General features: G+C 32.1%; 1 protein-coding gene across 1 annotated transcript in view; it reads left to right on the plus strand.

Annotated features, from left to right (window-relative positions):
• The window catches only part of LOC124354341, a 148,686-nt gene extending 134,508 nt beyond the window's left edge, over nt 1-14,178 (plus strand). The window contains 4 exon segments of the mRNA XM_046804715.1: nt 2,154-2,310; nt 3,034-3,162; nt 9,322-9,501; nt 13,603-14,178. Coding sequence (XP_046660671.1) covers nt 2,154-2,310; nt 3,034-3,162; nt 9,322-9,501; nt 13,603-13,892 — 756 coding nt within the window. The 3' untranslated portion in view covers nt 13,893-14,178.
• Nucleotides 14,179-14,406: the final 228 nt, after the last annotated feature.

Below are 14,406 nucleotides of genomic sequence, written 5' to 3' on the forward strand. Positions count from 1 at the left end.
TGTGAAAAATCTAGTGTACTAGTAGTTGTACAATTTCAAAAATAGTGTCTGGACAACTTTTAACCTTACAACTCATACATCAGACCTCATCCAACATTATAATTTTACTGTTCCACTGTTATGTCGGACAGTATCCGTGACATCAGTTTCCTTCTATTTCCAGCAGGTCTGTTATTTCGATTGGTGCTGCGATCGCATGGTAATCGTAAGAACTAAAGCTAACAGCTGAAGAAAAACAATCATCTGTTATCGTTTTTATTAGTCTATGTGTTAACCTCATTTGGTGTTCTCATTACCTGGCACTTCGTTTCTTTCTAATTCTGAGGTTATTTCCGAGTTAGAGAACAATGTCTACATAGTGATGGTGAAATCGTCCTGGAAAACATTGGAAAATTGATCAGGTAGTGAAAGTGATGAAGACCTAGGTCCAACCTCAAATAATAGTCGTGATGGTGATGGATTAGACAATTGTTGAACTGTTTATGATAGACCTGATTTTCCACATTTTCCTTATACTTCAGTAGATGGATATAAGGAACTTAACTGAAATAAACCTGATGTTTAGAGACAATTTTGTGCAAAGTCGTTTTACTTTTAGTCGGAAATTCCAATGCTTATGATGAACTGGTAAATCTCCGATGTTCACAAATCTTTTCATCAACGACATTTACCAAATCTTCCATGATCACTTACGGCCGGCCAGATCCTAGTTCATCATAGAAATTTTCCCGTCCGTTTTTGAAAGCTCTCACTCGCTTCTGTACTTTGTTGTCTCTCATCGTATTAGGGCCGTACACTTCACTTAACTGTTGAATATCTGCTGCTGGAATGTTCCTTGCTGTCAAAAACCGGATAACTGATCATATTTTGCAGTCGGCAGATTGATTAATTATTTTGATTGAACATCTTAAATTTGCACAGTAAACAGCACTCTACAAAGATTTCACTGTAAAAATCGTAATTTCGTACCCAAGACATGTTGGGAGACAGCGCTCATGTGCATTACACTGTTTGTTCGCTGCTTTAATAGTTACTGCAATGGCAGATAGGTAAAAAAAAATAGAGTGTAAAGGGTTAACTACCCGAACAGGCAAAAATGTTGAGAAAATTTGAGAACTCATAATCAAAGAAGTTTTAAGAATATTTTACAGTTGTGGATCTGATCTTGTTGTGCTTTTTGTATCATGACAACACACCTGCACACAGCCATCTCTGTTAACCAGTTTTAGGAAAACCACGGCATGGTACCGCTGCCTCATGCTATTTACTTACCTGACCTAGTGATTTTCTTCTTTTTCTAATTATGAAAGAACTCAGATTTATCAGAAAAAAGAGGGAGGAGCTATTGGCCATTACTGAAGATAGATATAAAAAGGTTTCAAAAAATAGAGTTAGACAAATCTTTTAAGTGGAATGAGAGTATTGTTAAGGGCATAAGTTGTTTTGTAGAAAGTAAAATGTATCTATCTATATTTTTAAAGAATTTCTTGATTATACTACAGTGATTTTAGGTATCTGAAACTTCTGTTTTATATACATATTTGTTATCGGTTGAAAGCTTTTATACTTAATATGTGGCTTATATGTTTTTGAAATATATCCTAATGTACTTCTGATTTACTTTTGAACACCCCCTGGTAGGGTGTGGAATGCCAGTGTTATTATTTGGAAACGTGGAATATGGCTACATCTAAAGTAATTGTCACCTTGTATTGTGTTTGACAAGATTCTCCTACAGGGTTGTGAATATATTCTGGTCAAACTCTCATTTGGTTTGTGGTGTGAACTCAAAAACGTAGATAATAATCATGACACCGGCCCCTTAAACTTAAGAACTAAGATTCCATTTTTGTTGTTGTATAGTGTACATTTTTTGGTATCACTGTATTTAATTCTGATGTGATGTACAAAAAGTTAATTCTTTCTTACTTTGATACAATAAAGTCAATGTTTAAAATAAGAACATACTTATAATTCATAAAACATTTAGTCTCTTTCCAAAAGTAACTTTAACCCTGTGCAAACGTTATTTTACCTCTGTGCATTAGGCGATTTGTGCCGATTCTATTATGCTTACAAAATAGGGTTTAAAAAAAAATCCTATTATATGGAAATAATTAGATTTTTAAGTATTAGTTGCACTTATGTTTCAGGGAGAGAAGCGTAATGTTTACTTCAAGCGTCAGAAATACCACTGCGTGTATGAGTACCCACGTGAGCCAAGTGATAGTGAAGATGAGGAGGAACACAACATCCTGCAGAGGCGAACATGGCAGTCTCCTTCCACCTTTGATTACTCCACTTATGCCGGTAAGGGACAATACGTTACTGAGAGGTGTAATATTAATCCTTCATCTGCCCATATGGTAACTTCCGCACAGGCAAACACATGGCTGATTTGCAAGGTTTGTTAACCCTTCCAACGCCGTAGATGAATATATTAGACTTTGACCAATACGCCAAATACAGTTATATCTGATATTATAGATTATGTCTCTTGGAGAGTCTTTTAGGTGACAAAAAGTCTTTGAAATGCCCAGTGCACGCTCCGTGCTTATCGCGGTTATCAAGGAAGTATTTATAAACGACCTTCACTCAGTGGCAGGGAGACTGGAGCGCCCATTGTCTAACTTCCACTGCCTACTTGTCAGTTTTTTGTCTCCTACAAAGCCATAACCAAACATATCTATGGCATATATTATTACTTTTTCAGTTGTCACAAGCGCGTGTGTCTACTGATACTATGTATCTCGTTATTATTCTTCATCATGTGGTAGTGTTGTGATTATTTTGAAATATTTATCTTGTTTTGTAGTAAAATGTAATGAAACTTTCAGTTTAATAATAACACAATAACAATAAAATTAATATTTATTTGAAATTAACAGTTTTGTAAATAGTTATTTTTTAATTTTATAATAAATACGCTAATTTTAAGTAAAATGGCCTGTTTTATACTTTTTTTGCTTTCTACTGTGTAGACTTGACTTTTTATTCACTTTGACCATTACTTCATTAATGTTATGGATCTAGACTGGGAGTATGGAGAAGGAGAAGTGGAGGAGGCAGAGAGTGACTCAGACGACAATGGTCCGCGACAGTTGCCAGAATCGGAGTATGACTTCTACCGACTGAGCAACCTCGACTTCGATATGATGACGCGTGAGTGCCAAGTCTGAGTTTCTTCTAGTGTGTAGCATTCATTAGTTGTTTATTCATAATTCTAAGTGATGATTATTTGAAAATTTTAAGAAAAAAAACATATAATGACGGCAATAAAAAGTAGTTCTATTTGTAGTAAACAGTAGCTCCTCACCCAGCATACAATCTCTTGGTGGCTGACCAATCAGGAGAAAATGATAAATTAAGTTTATGTGAAAGAACCAGACCTTGTTTTTATAGACATTTTTGATTTGCTTCATAAATGGGAATATAACATTACCCTAAGTTTTAGTATTAGTTTTAGATAGATTTTGTATAAAAAATCAGCCTTTTGCAACTGTCCTCATGGTAGCTTTTAAGGTAATTCTTGATGTAAATTTACTTCTAGAGCCCAAAACACCCACATTTTCAATATATGTATACTGTATAACACGGCTTGTGGAAATGATAACTGCCATAAAAAACCTCAAACAAGTCGAAATTTGGTAGAAAAAACTGCCACGTTCATTAACCAGCTAGGTACCACTATCTCATTTCAATATGTCGGCCATTTAACCTTTAAACAATTCACAACTCTGTTAGAGGGTCATTTGAAAAGTAAGTTGTCCAGGTATCTGATCACTGAATGGATGATAGTAGTGGTGCAATCTGAGTGGCATTATGTAGATACATTGAATATGTATCTAGTAGTGTTATAGTGAAGGTTGCTGTCATTGACAAGTCCTTCTAGACTAGTGTTCAAAATGGTTGCCACTTTGTCAACTCTCCTGCTGTCTGTGAAGTAAATAGTGAAAATTCACTGTAAATTGTGTTCCCTAAGTTAAAGTTTCACAATTACAGATCTTTCAAAACATTTTCCAGATACTTTAAGAAACTTAAATATCGTTAATTTTGTACCCGATGGATACCCATTTCTTGACTGTTAACTCAGAGCAAAGAGAATGGGACCAGTTCTAAATGAATGACACATTTCTTAACCACAAAGTAACCACAAAGTCGCTGGTAATGAAACATCTGTTTCTGGTATAAATGTCAAACAAAAGAGACAATCGATGTTGTTTGGTTCACACCTCATCACCATGAAAACCACCACGGTCAGTTACATACATAGGCAGCAAAATTTTATTTAACAGGTATTAAAAAGCTTGTACCTAGATACAATAAGTAATTAAATCTAAATGGTGACAATGGAGAAAAATAGAGTAAGAGTTGTCCTTTTATCCTTTTAAATGTGCATAGTAACAAAGCTGTAAATGTTACTTGCTATTTTATTGAAGCAACTTACTTTTCAAACTTCCCTCATATTTATGTACCTTGAGAAAAAAAAGTTTTCTTGAATGCCTATAACATTTCTCAAACTTGTTGTAAATAACAGTTTATTTTGTATGGTTTTAGAGGTATTGATTACATGTAAATGTGCTAAGAAAGCCTTATATATATATATATATATATATATATATATATATTATATATTATATATATATATATATATATATATATAATTTTACTCATTACAAATAATATCTACAAAAGACGAGACCTATCTACAAGAGATTGTTTATATACCTGTCAGAGAAATATTTTGCGTTCTTTTATTGTTATGTGTACAGTTTACTAAGATATCTTTATTTATTTACTAATTAAATCAAGTATATCTCTCTAGACTTCTGTTATCCTCAGGGATGGATTTTTATTATTGTTTTTTTTTCTGTTTAAAACTTAAATAATATATTTTTGCTTATTTCCCACTTTAATGCACATATTGAGTAATTGACTAGGTATAACGTAATCTGAACTTTATGTAAAACCGATGATTGCAATTTGTTACTGGTGTTCCATTAATACTGTACAGTATAACTCATTGATAATACATCAAGTAAAGCATAAGTACTCAACTTTACTGGTTCTAGAAGTAATCTCCATTGTGCTGTATGTAGTGTTTCTGGTACACTATGTCTACTAAAGGATATAACAATTTATTACTGGTTGTGTTTAATTATTTGAGCTTATATTAGAAATGAATTTATGTACTCGGTTACTATCTGTTGTTATAAATGACTAATATAGAAATTTTGGTAAGAACTGCCAGATTGAGAGTTGCTTGAATTTTTATTTATTCTATACACTAAATGTAAATATAACTAAGAGTGTAGCTTTAAAATATATCAACATAATTTATATTATATTTAGTATTAAATGTAAGTTATTAGGGGCAACACCATAGTTATCAAGATAATGTTATTTACCTGGAAAATTGAATATCCAAATTTCCACTTACACAGTTGAATACTTTCAATCACACTTTACACAACATTTAACAAAGACATAACCGACACACAGTACGCCAGCATATGTTCAAATACGTGCATGCGAAGAAAATTTATTAAGTAAGAATGACTAAATTTGATATACATAATTAATTTCTAGAAAATAAATAAATTAGAATAGCTGTAACAATTGTAATAACCACATTTATATCATATCAATTCACCTCGATCCGTCTGTATGTACACAACATGACTGTTGGTTGTTGCCCAGTGCACGGAAATTAATCGTTTTTGAAAACTTGTTTGAACTGTACGTAATGTTTGTCTACCTCTTCCGATAACCCAACATCTTTAATGGTTATTACACAAATGAATAGGAATGGGTAATAACTGATAAGACTAATGAGTTACTTAGTTGACCGAGTCTTTTGAATATTCGCCACGGTCAATACCATTGACCTATTCACCCAATTTATTTACTTTTTTTCAACTTTTCAGGTTATCTAGAAACTTAATCAACAGAATGTTCTAAATATTTAATAGTGTTATGGGAATGATGTATTGTATTAGCTTATAGTAATAATCAGACAATATTTTTTAATCACTCCAAATTAATAATTTCACTGTTGTATGTATATTATATACCAATGTTCACCACAATTAAATTAAAAATACTATGTTAAGGACCTGAAAGATAATTGAATGTAAGTATGTATCTCAACTGTAGTAAAATATAGTTATATAGGTTCCCGCTGACAAGTATTGTACTTAGCGGGGCCTCAGAAATGTATAATTTCTTGAATAAATGCAATTCAATTCAATATATATATATATATATATATATATATATATATATATATATATATATATACACATAGAGAGAGAGAGAGTGTTCTGTAAAGGATGTCACAAACTTCTGTAGCTGATAGTACTCATCAAGTTGATAGCACTCAGAGTCTTTAGCTTTTAAGAATATTTTAAAATGTTATAATTTTAGATATTTTATAAATGAACCTACTAGAGTTACCAAAAATGTTGAATCTTGTTTAGATAATATTGTTAGTAACATACCTCAGAATCTGCTATCAAGTCTTAACCTTCACTCTGGCTTTTCAGATCATAATTTTTCTCAAATTTTGAAAATAAATGTCAATAATTTATTACTAAAAAATGAAAATAGTAAAATAATTACACATAGGATATTTTCTGAGCAGGGTCATAGAATGTTTCATGACTTTCTGCAAAAGGAGGACTGGTTTGATGTGATTTCTGGTGAATCGGTTGATGCAAATTTCTCAAAATTTGTTGATAAGCTGATATTATATTATGAATTAGCATTCCCATTAAAAACAATAACAAAACTTAAGTCAAGTCCATATTCCTGGGTAACTGATGTGGTTAGGGCAAGTGCTGTCCTGTCAAGGGAGCTGTTTGCCAGAGCCAAGTCAATAAACACAGAAAATAGCTGGAAAGAATATAAAACTTACCTTAAACATCATAAGAAAATAGTCCTTTATGCAAAAAGAGAACCCCTAGTAAATAAAATACAATCCTCTAAAAATATTCCTAGAACAACCTGGAATATCATTAATTCAGAGACTAAATCATTCGCTTCTGTAAAAAACATTAATCTAATTGTTAATGGACAAGATATTACTGAGCCAATGGATGTTGCAATAGCATTTAACAGGCACTTCACAAGTGTACCTCATATTATCTCAAACCAACTTGACTTGCTGAATTCAAGGCATTACGATCCACAAAATGTTTTGCCAAATCCATTTGTTAATGGTTCATTTTATCTCTATCCTGTTTGTGAAAAAGAGATAATTGAAGTTATAAGTAAATTTAAATCAAGTAAGTCACCAGGCCTGGATGGAATACCTCCAAGGATATTGAAGGAACACATCCACATTCTGTCAAAACCTCTTTGCTCTTTGGTGAATAGCTCCCTGACTCACGGAGTCTTCCCTGAATGTCTCAAGGTAGCCAGAGTAACTCCAAAATTTAAAAACAATAATTCAAATCTTGCAGAAAATTACAGACCTATTTCAGTTCTTTCAGTTTTTTCAAAATTATTAGAAACTATTGTAAAATTACGGCTTGAAAATTTTTAAAAATCATTCTCAATAATAAATAAAAATCAATTTGGTTTTCAATCTAATTTGTCAACTTCAGATGCTATCATAAGTTTAACTGATTATGTGCTAACTGCCTTGGACCAGGGACAGTCGACCTGTGGCCTGTTCTGTGACCTCCAGAAGGCTTTTGATTGTGTAGACCATGAAATGTTGTTAAATAAATTGGAGTATTATGGCATCAGAGGAGTTGCTCTCAATTGGTTTAGTAGCTTTCTGAGGGATCGCAGCCAGGTAGTAGAGATAGTTCAAAACAGTGCTGGTTCTGTCCATAAATATCTATCTCCTGCCCGCTATTTGGAGGCAGGCGTACCCCAAGGGTCAGTTTTAGGTCCAATACTATTTTTAATTTTTATAAACGACTTATCCAAGCAGTTCAATTTATGTGACAAATTAATTCTCTTTGCTGATGACACCACTAGTTTGATTAAATCTGACAATAAAACTGAACTATCTCAAAAATTATATGATAACATTAGTTTGATTTTTAACTGGCTTAAAGCTAACAAACTATCCTTAAATATTTCCAAAACATCCATACTTAATTTTCACTTTATTAGAAACTTTAGAGAACAACTTGAAATAACTTTTTACCAAAGTAAACTTACTTCTACAAAAAATTGTAAGTTTCTTGGTGTTACTTTAGATGACAATCTTAGATGGGAAAATCACATCAGTCAGTTAAATGGGAAACTAAATTCAGCATGTTATGCTATTCGTAAAATTAGAGACTTGACTGACTTAAGAACAGCAAAAACTATTTATTTTGGCTATTTCGAATCTGTGTTGAGGTATGGAATTGATTCCTGTGGAAGTTCACCATTTATTGAACAGGTTTTCAAAACTCAAAAGAGAGCAATCCGAATTCTAGGAAATTTGAAATTTAATTAATCATGTAGAGGACATTTTTTTAATCTTCAAATTTTAACAGTAAGAAGTATTTACATAATGGAAGTTTTAACTCAAACACATAAAAGAATACAGTCCAATCCCTTTATCTCCCATCATAACTACACAACACGTAATAGTTATTCTCTACCTGTTCCCATACACAGAACAACCCATTTTAAAACAGCTTTCTCTTACAATAGTCAGCATTTTTTTAACAAATTACCTTTAGCATGGAGAGAGATTCCTACATTAAAGGCTTTCAAAAAAACTATTAAAGAATACATGCTTCAAACTGAAATTTATACTTTTGACGATTTTTGTCCGAATTCACCAGAAAATAATTAAGATGTGAAATATCATACCACCTAGTATTAGCTATATGTTACTTGTGTTGTAGTTAGTATTTTTTTAAATTGTTATTTAGTATTTAGTGTTATTATTTCTTGACGAGCCTTATAACATTGTAATGTTCTATTGGGCTAATAAATCATTTCATTTCATTTCAAAAATGAATAAACAAAAGCTGAGAAATAAGTTATTGAACCAGTAATGCTATTTTGTATAAAAAATTATTTCTAAAACTTGTAATGTTACAGATAGCAAATTTTGCATATAAGTGGTGATAAATAAAAGGAAATTAAGAAAATCATGTGATTTTGCTTTAAAATTAACATGTTTTTAAAGTCAAATAACAATAAAAGCAGCATTTTATAAAGAACTTACAAAGTACCAACTATTTTGCCATTTTTATTATAATCAACCAGGAGCAACAAATATGTCTAAACAGCTAATGTGTTTTGTTTCAACTGACAAAATGTTCAATGAGGACCGGTGTTCATCCCTGATCATAATGTTTGTTGCAGAAATGAATCTGGATGAGGGAGAATTCTTCATCAGCAGCAGTGCTCGACCTTTCCAGATGGGAGACTCAAGTCAGTTCTTTCCAGGGAGTCTCTCAGATGATGATTTTCTTGTAGAATTTCAACCATGTGCCGCTGACACGGAGGAGGTGGTTATTCCTTCTTCCGAGCAGCTTCGATTAGGTAAATTTCATATGCTTTTTTTATTTAAATAAAAGATAAGAAGTATAAACAAGTCTTATACTTGTATTATTCAAGCAAACAAAAAATAAAGGGTTTTTTGAAAATATAATTTTGTGTGTATTTTTTTCATTAAGACTTTCAAAATTTCTTTTGCTGTTCACCAAAACTTCTGTTCTAAGTTTCTTACTATATTCTAATGGGATATTTTCATTCATTATATCAATCTATATTTGAAAATCAAATGAAGTATGCCTACATCTCTTCTTTCTGTCATATAATCAAACATTACATCCAGTTTGATTCTGGCACAATATGACATAACAGCAAACACACTGAATGTGTAACAATCTGGGCATTATTTTGCAGAATGTAAAGTTGCATCACAAAATAATTGTAGTGGTACGTTAAGCAAATTTTCACTGCAACAAACCCATTCAGATTAGGTTTACTTTACCACAACAACTTCAACTCAACTCTATGCTTAAATATAGATAACACATAACTGGTAGACTATTTATAGTAATCCGCTGAGACACATTGTTTTTCAGGTGTTAATTGATTGTTATTAAAATGTTTCCTTAACCTTAAGTCTGGTTGCACGTTCAGTAAATTCATAATTGTGTTTTGTTATGTTTTCGTTTTAGAAGTTAGGATCTATTTTTCTGGTTTGCTAGCAGTTTCATTTCTTCAATATTGTCTGTTTTATTAGCAGAAATATTTATGTATATTGTATATTGTATTACTATTTCAATAATGGTTTGAACAGCCATAATAATCACTAAATTTTATAACTAAACAATTACATGTTCTTAACCCATTGGAGACTGAGATTTTAACGCTATTGTGACAACCCAGGACTGAGTTTTTTTTTGTTTAAAAAACGTTTAATAGTTTTTTTCAGTTATGGTGGTATAACTTACCTGTAAAAAGTTTTTGTTGTGGAATTCATGTGTGGTATATATTTACAAATAATTACAAATACATTTTTACTTTTTTTAGTATTTATTTACTGTATGAAAAAATTTCAAAACAGTTCTCCAAATGTAAAGGAACTTTACATTTTTTACATTGGTAAATTGTTTCTGATCGCCTTCCGTGATCATAACACACTTTACATCTTTTGGATGGTCTAGCTTTGTTTGTTGGAGGAATTTTTTCAATGAAATGTCCCCATTGTTTACATTGTAGCCTCATTGGTTGGTCTAGTGAAGGCCTCCCTCCTGTAGGCCTATCAGGAAGCTGAAACTGTTGATAGTAACTGGTCAACAATGTTTAGCCTAAATTCTGAAAGATGAATTTTCTTTTTTAGTGACCAAGTTGTGTACAATACTAGCATTACATAATGCAATATCAAAAAGGTAAAAAAATATTTTTTTGTACCCTTTGGGTACAAAATCACTACTATCACTTCGCCCGTCATTGTCACTGATTTCATCATTATCGTCATTGATATTCACAGTTTCGCCATCTAAATCACCACTATCACTATCACTTTCATTCAGTACATTATCCACATACGCAGATAACTCCGACGAACGGAGAGAAACACTTCATCGCGAGACGCCATGTTGCTCGACTGATCGCTGTTCTATTGCAAACAGTTACGGTATTCAGGTTTATGTTCGGTTTTTGCATTCAGTTTCTTGTATTCGGATGTTAGATACCGAATAATACGATTCAACTATCGATCGCTTGTTGGTGAACGGAATAACCATACAAATAACCGAGAATTATATCGATTGAACAAATCCCAAAATTCATGACGGACACTGTCCGTCATCCGTCTTTACGCGCTGTATACATGATGACGGGCAATATACGTCATCCGTCGCCAATGGGTTAAGCACAGGTAAAAGGATCTGCACACAAAAATATGTATATCAAATTTATTTGAAACTCCTGTAACTACTAAATGAATAATTATACCAATTTGAATTTCAACCAATTGTACCAACATCAGATGCAATCATAAATTTAACTTACTTACTGCCTTGGATGAGAGGAAGGCAGTTTGTGGCCTATTCTGTAGCATTTGGAGGGCTTTTGACTGCATTAATAATACAAATATGTTATTGAATACACACTATGGCACTATGGTATAAGAGGAATTGCTCTCAACTAGTTCAGAAGCTTTCTGAGGGGTTGCAGCCATGTTGTAGAGAGCAGCATGGTCTTAATGGAAAAATGCAAGTCTTCTTCCAGCTATTTAGATGCAGGGGTACTTCAAGGGTCTGTCTTAAGCCCCATATTATTTTTAATTTTTATAAATGACTTTACTTTGAAGTTAAACTATCTCAACCGATTAATTATTTTTGCTGATAACACTACGAATGTGTGTTACACAGCAAAACTTGCCTGTCTCAAAAAGTATTTCAGAACTGTAAATTGAATTTTTAACTGGTTGATAAATAACAAACTTTTATTAAATTTTCCAGAAACAGACATTCTAAATTATTTTTATTTTATAGGACGTGACAGAGAACCAATAGAACACATTTTTTAAGTACATTTATTTCCACAAAACATTAAATTTCTTTGATTTATTTTTTAGACGATGCCCTGAAGTAGAAAATTACATCAATTAACTAATCATAAAAATTAATTAAACACACTATGGAATTCATAAATTCGAGACGTGACAAATTTAAAAACTGTGAAAACTATTTATTTGAGTCTTCAAGTTTTTTTGTACATTACTGAACTATTATTTTAAGTCAATCATGAGAAAAGGCAATGTTCATTAGGGTAGTTCACATTAAATAGAATTTGTTTTTATATCTAAAAAGAAATCAGAACACTTAAATGTAAAATGTAACCAATCATGTAGAACCATTTTCTAGTATTAAAATCTTGATTGTGAGATTTAATAAACAGTCAGCTCTTCTTGAATAAATGCCTTAAGCATGGAAGGAGATTCTGTTATAACATGCTGCATGAAAAATAACTAAACAATATTTGCTTTATACTAAAATCTAAGATAGTTAGAGAGTCTTGATTCACCAGAAAATGGGTAACCTCTGTTTATAAAATCCAAATATATCTATTTATTTGTATGTATGCAATGTAATTGTACGTGTGTAAATAATGTTTCTATTTGTTATTTAAAATAACATTTAAATTATATTTGGTATTTAATAGTTTTATTTCTTGATGACCCTTATAATCTCTTATAACCCTTATGACCCTTATAAGTTTTCTTAGGTTAGTAAATAAATAACAATTAAAACAATTCACTTAAAGTTTAATTTTAAGTAAAACTTTAATAGCTTGAATCTCAAGGGACTGCTTAATAATCCCCAAAAAAGGCCACGATATATTTACACAACAAAAATATTAATGTTAAAAACATGTTAAATAGTGTTTGTAAGGCACATTTAAAGCATTCTATTAATATACTATAATAAACACACAATAAACAAAAAAAACCAAAGCCTTATGCAATTATAAAAACCATTATGTAGGCCTTATACATTCACTCAGATGCATTGCCACAATGATGACTAAACAAAGATTATGTGAGGATGATGGGTATATGCGTTGGGGTGGTGGGAGGATGGAGCAGACGATGAAAACTGTGAGGCAAGCTAAAGAAGACATTCAGATTATTCATAATGATAAATTCATGGGACTGGCACAGTGAATGGCATGGCGAGAAAGGTGCTTTTTTTGTAAATATCATATGACTCGTACTTAATTCAGTCTGTAAGGTTGTGGCCTGTAGCTGTTGTAACTGACTATTTAAACACAGTATTAGACAATGCATTGTAATGTTGTCTCGTGTACTTATAGAAATTTCAGCCCAGAAATTATTTATGACAAAAAATTCTAATGATCTTAAACATAACTAGAGTTAACCACCTTATTTTAACATTATGTATAATACAAATGTTGAGGGACAGAAGAAAAGTTTGAATTATTTATGTTCCACTGTAAATTTGCATTTGCTAATTTTTTCCATTTTGGTTGTGGTTCTCATGAGTACTAATTTGTGTATGTAGTACTGTTGTGTTGACTGCTACGATTTATCAGGTTAATGTATGTACGATCGGTACTATATTTTGCTGTTCATCCTTTTTCAATTACAATGTTTTTTTATTGCAGACGATACAATCACTGGTAGGCTGCGTGAAGTGAAGACAGAAGAGAAACAGAAACCAGTGGATCTCCATATCGCAACGGACCCTGTGGTGGGGTCTGCTGAGGTGAGCCCTACCCTGGGTGAGCTGAGACACACGAGGCAGCGGCTCACACTGGACTTAGGTCGTGGTGAGGGACGGGAAGGGAAGGGTGAGGCCTCTCTCCTGGACAGTGGTGGGGAAGACAGTGGTGTAGAGAGTACGGCGACTGGCTCTTCGGACCGGCTTGACCAGGTGCAATCTTCAGAGGCGTGAACAAACCGAACTTTGGTCCTGTCTGGATCAGATTGTGGTAATTTGAGTTTTCCGCCAGGGAAGTGCGGTTGAATGATGAGATTTACATCAGTTCATATTATATGAAAAACAGGAAAATCTATATAAATTATGTTCAACCTAAAACCAAAATCAATGGTTTTAAGTAAAGTTTTGCTAATTATATCTTAGAAATGTTTTAAAATTATTTAAAAATTTGTATTTTTAAACAATTTTATTATTTTTTTATATTGATTTCTGAATAAAAACAAACCAATTTATTAATCAAGTTGTTTTTTGATACTTTTACTTCTAATCCAGTGGGATATACCTTGCTTTATTGAATAACTAGTACAAAACGTGAATCTCCTTAATATTGAAAATGTCCATTAGATTAGGAGACTAATGAGGTATAATCCTATTTACTTATTATTGTTTTATGTAGATTATGGGGTCAAATAAGAATTTATGGTTTTATTCAGAGTAAAAATTGGGTATTATTAAAGGATAGCTAAAA

Source organism: Homalodisca vitripennis, chromosome 2 (genome assembly GCF_021130785.1).
Source record: "Homalodisca vitripennis isolate AUS2020 chromosome 2, UT_GWSS_2.1, whole genome shotgun sequence".
NCBI lineage: Eukaryota > Metazoa > Arthropoda > Insecta > Hemiptera > Cicadellidae > Homalodisca > Homalodisca vitripennis.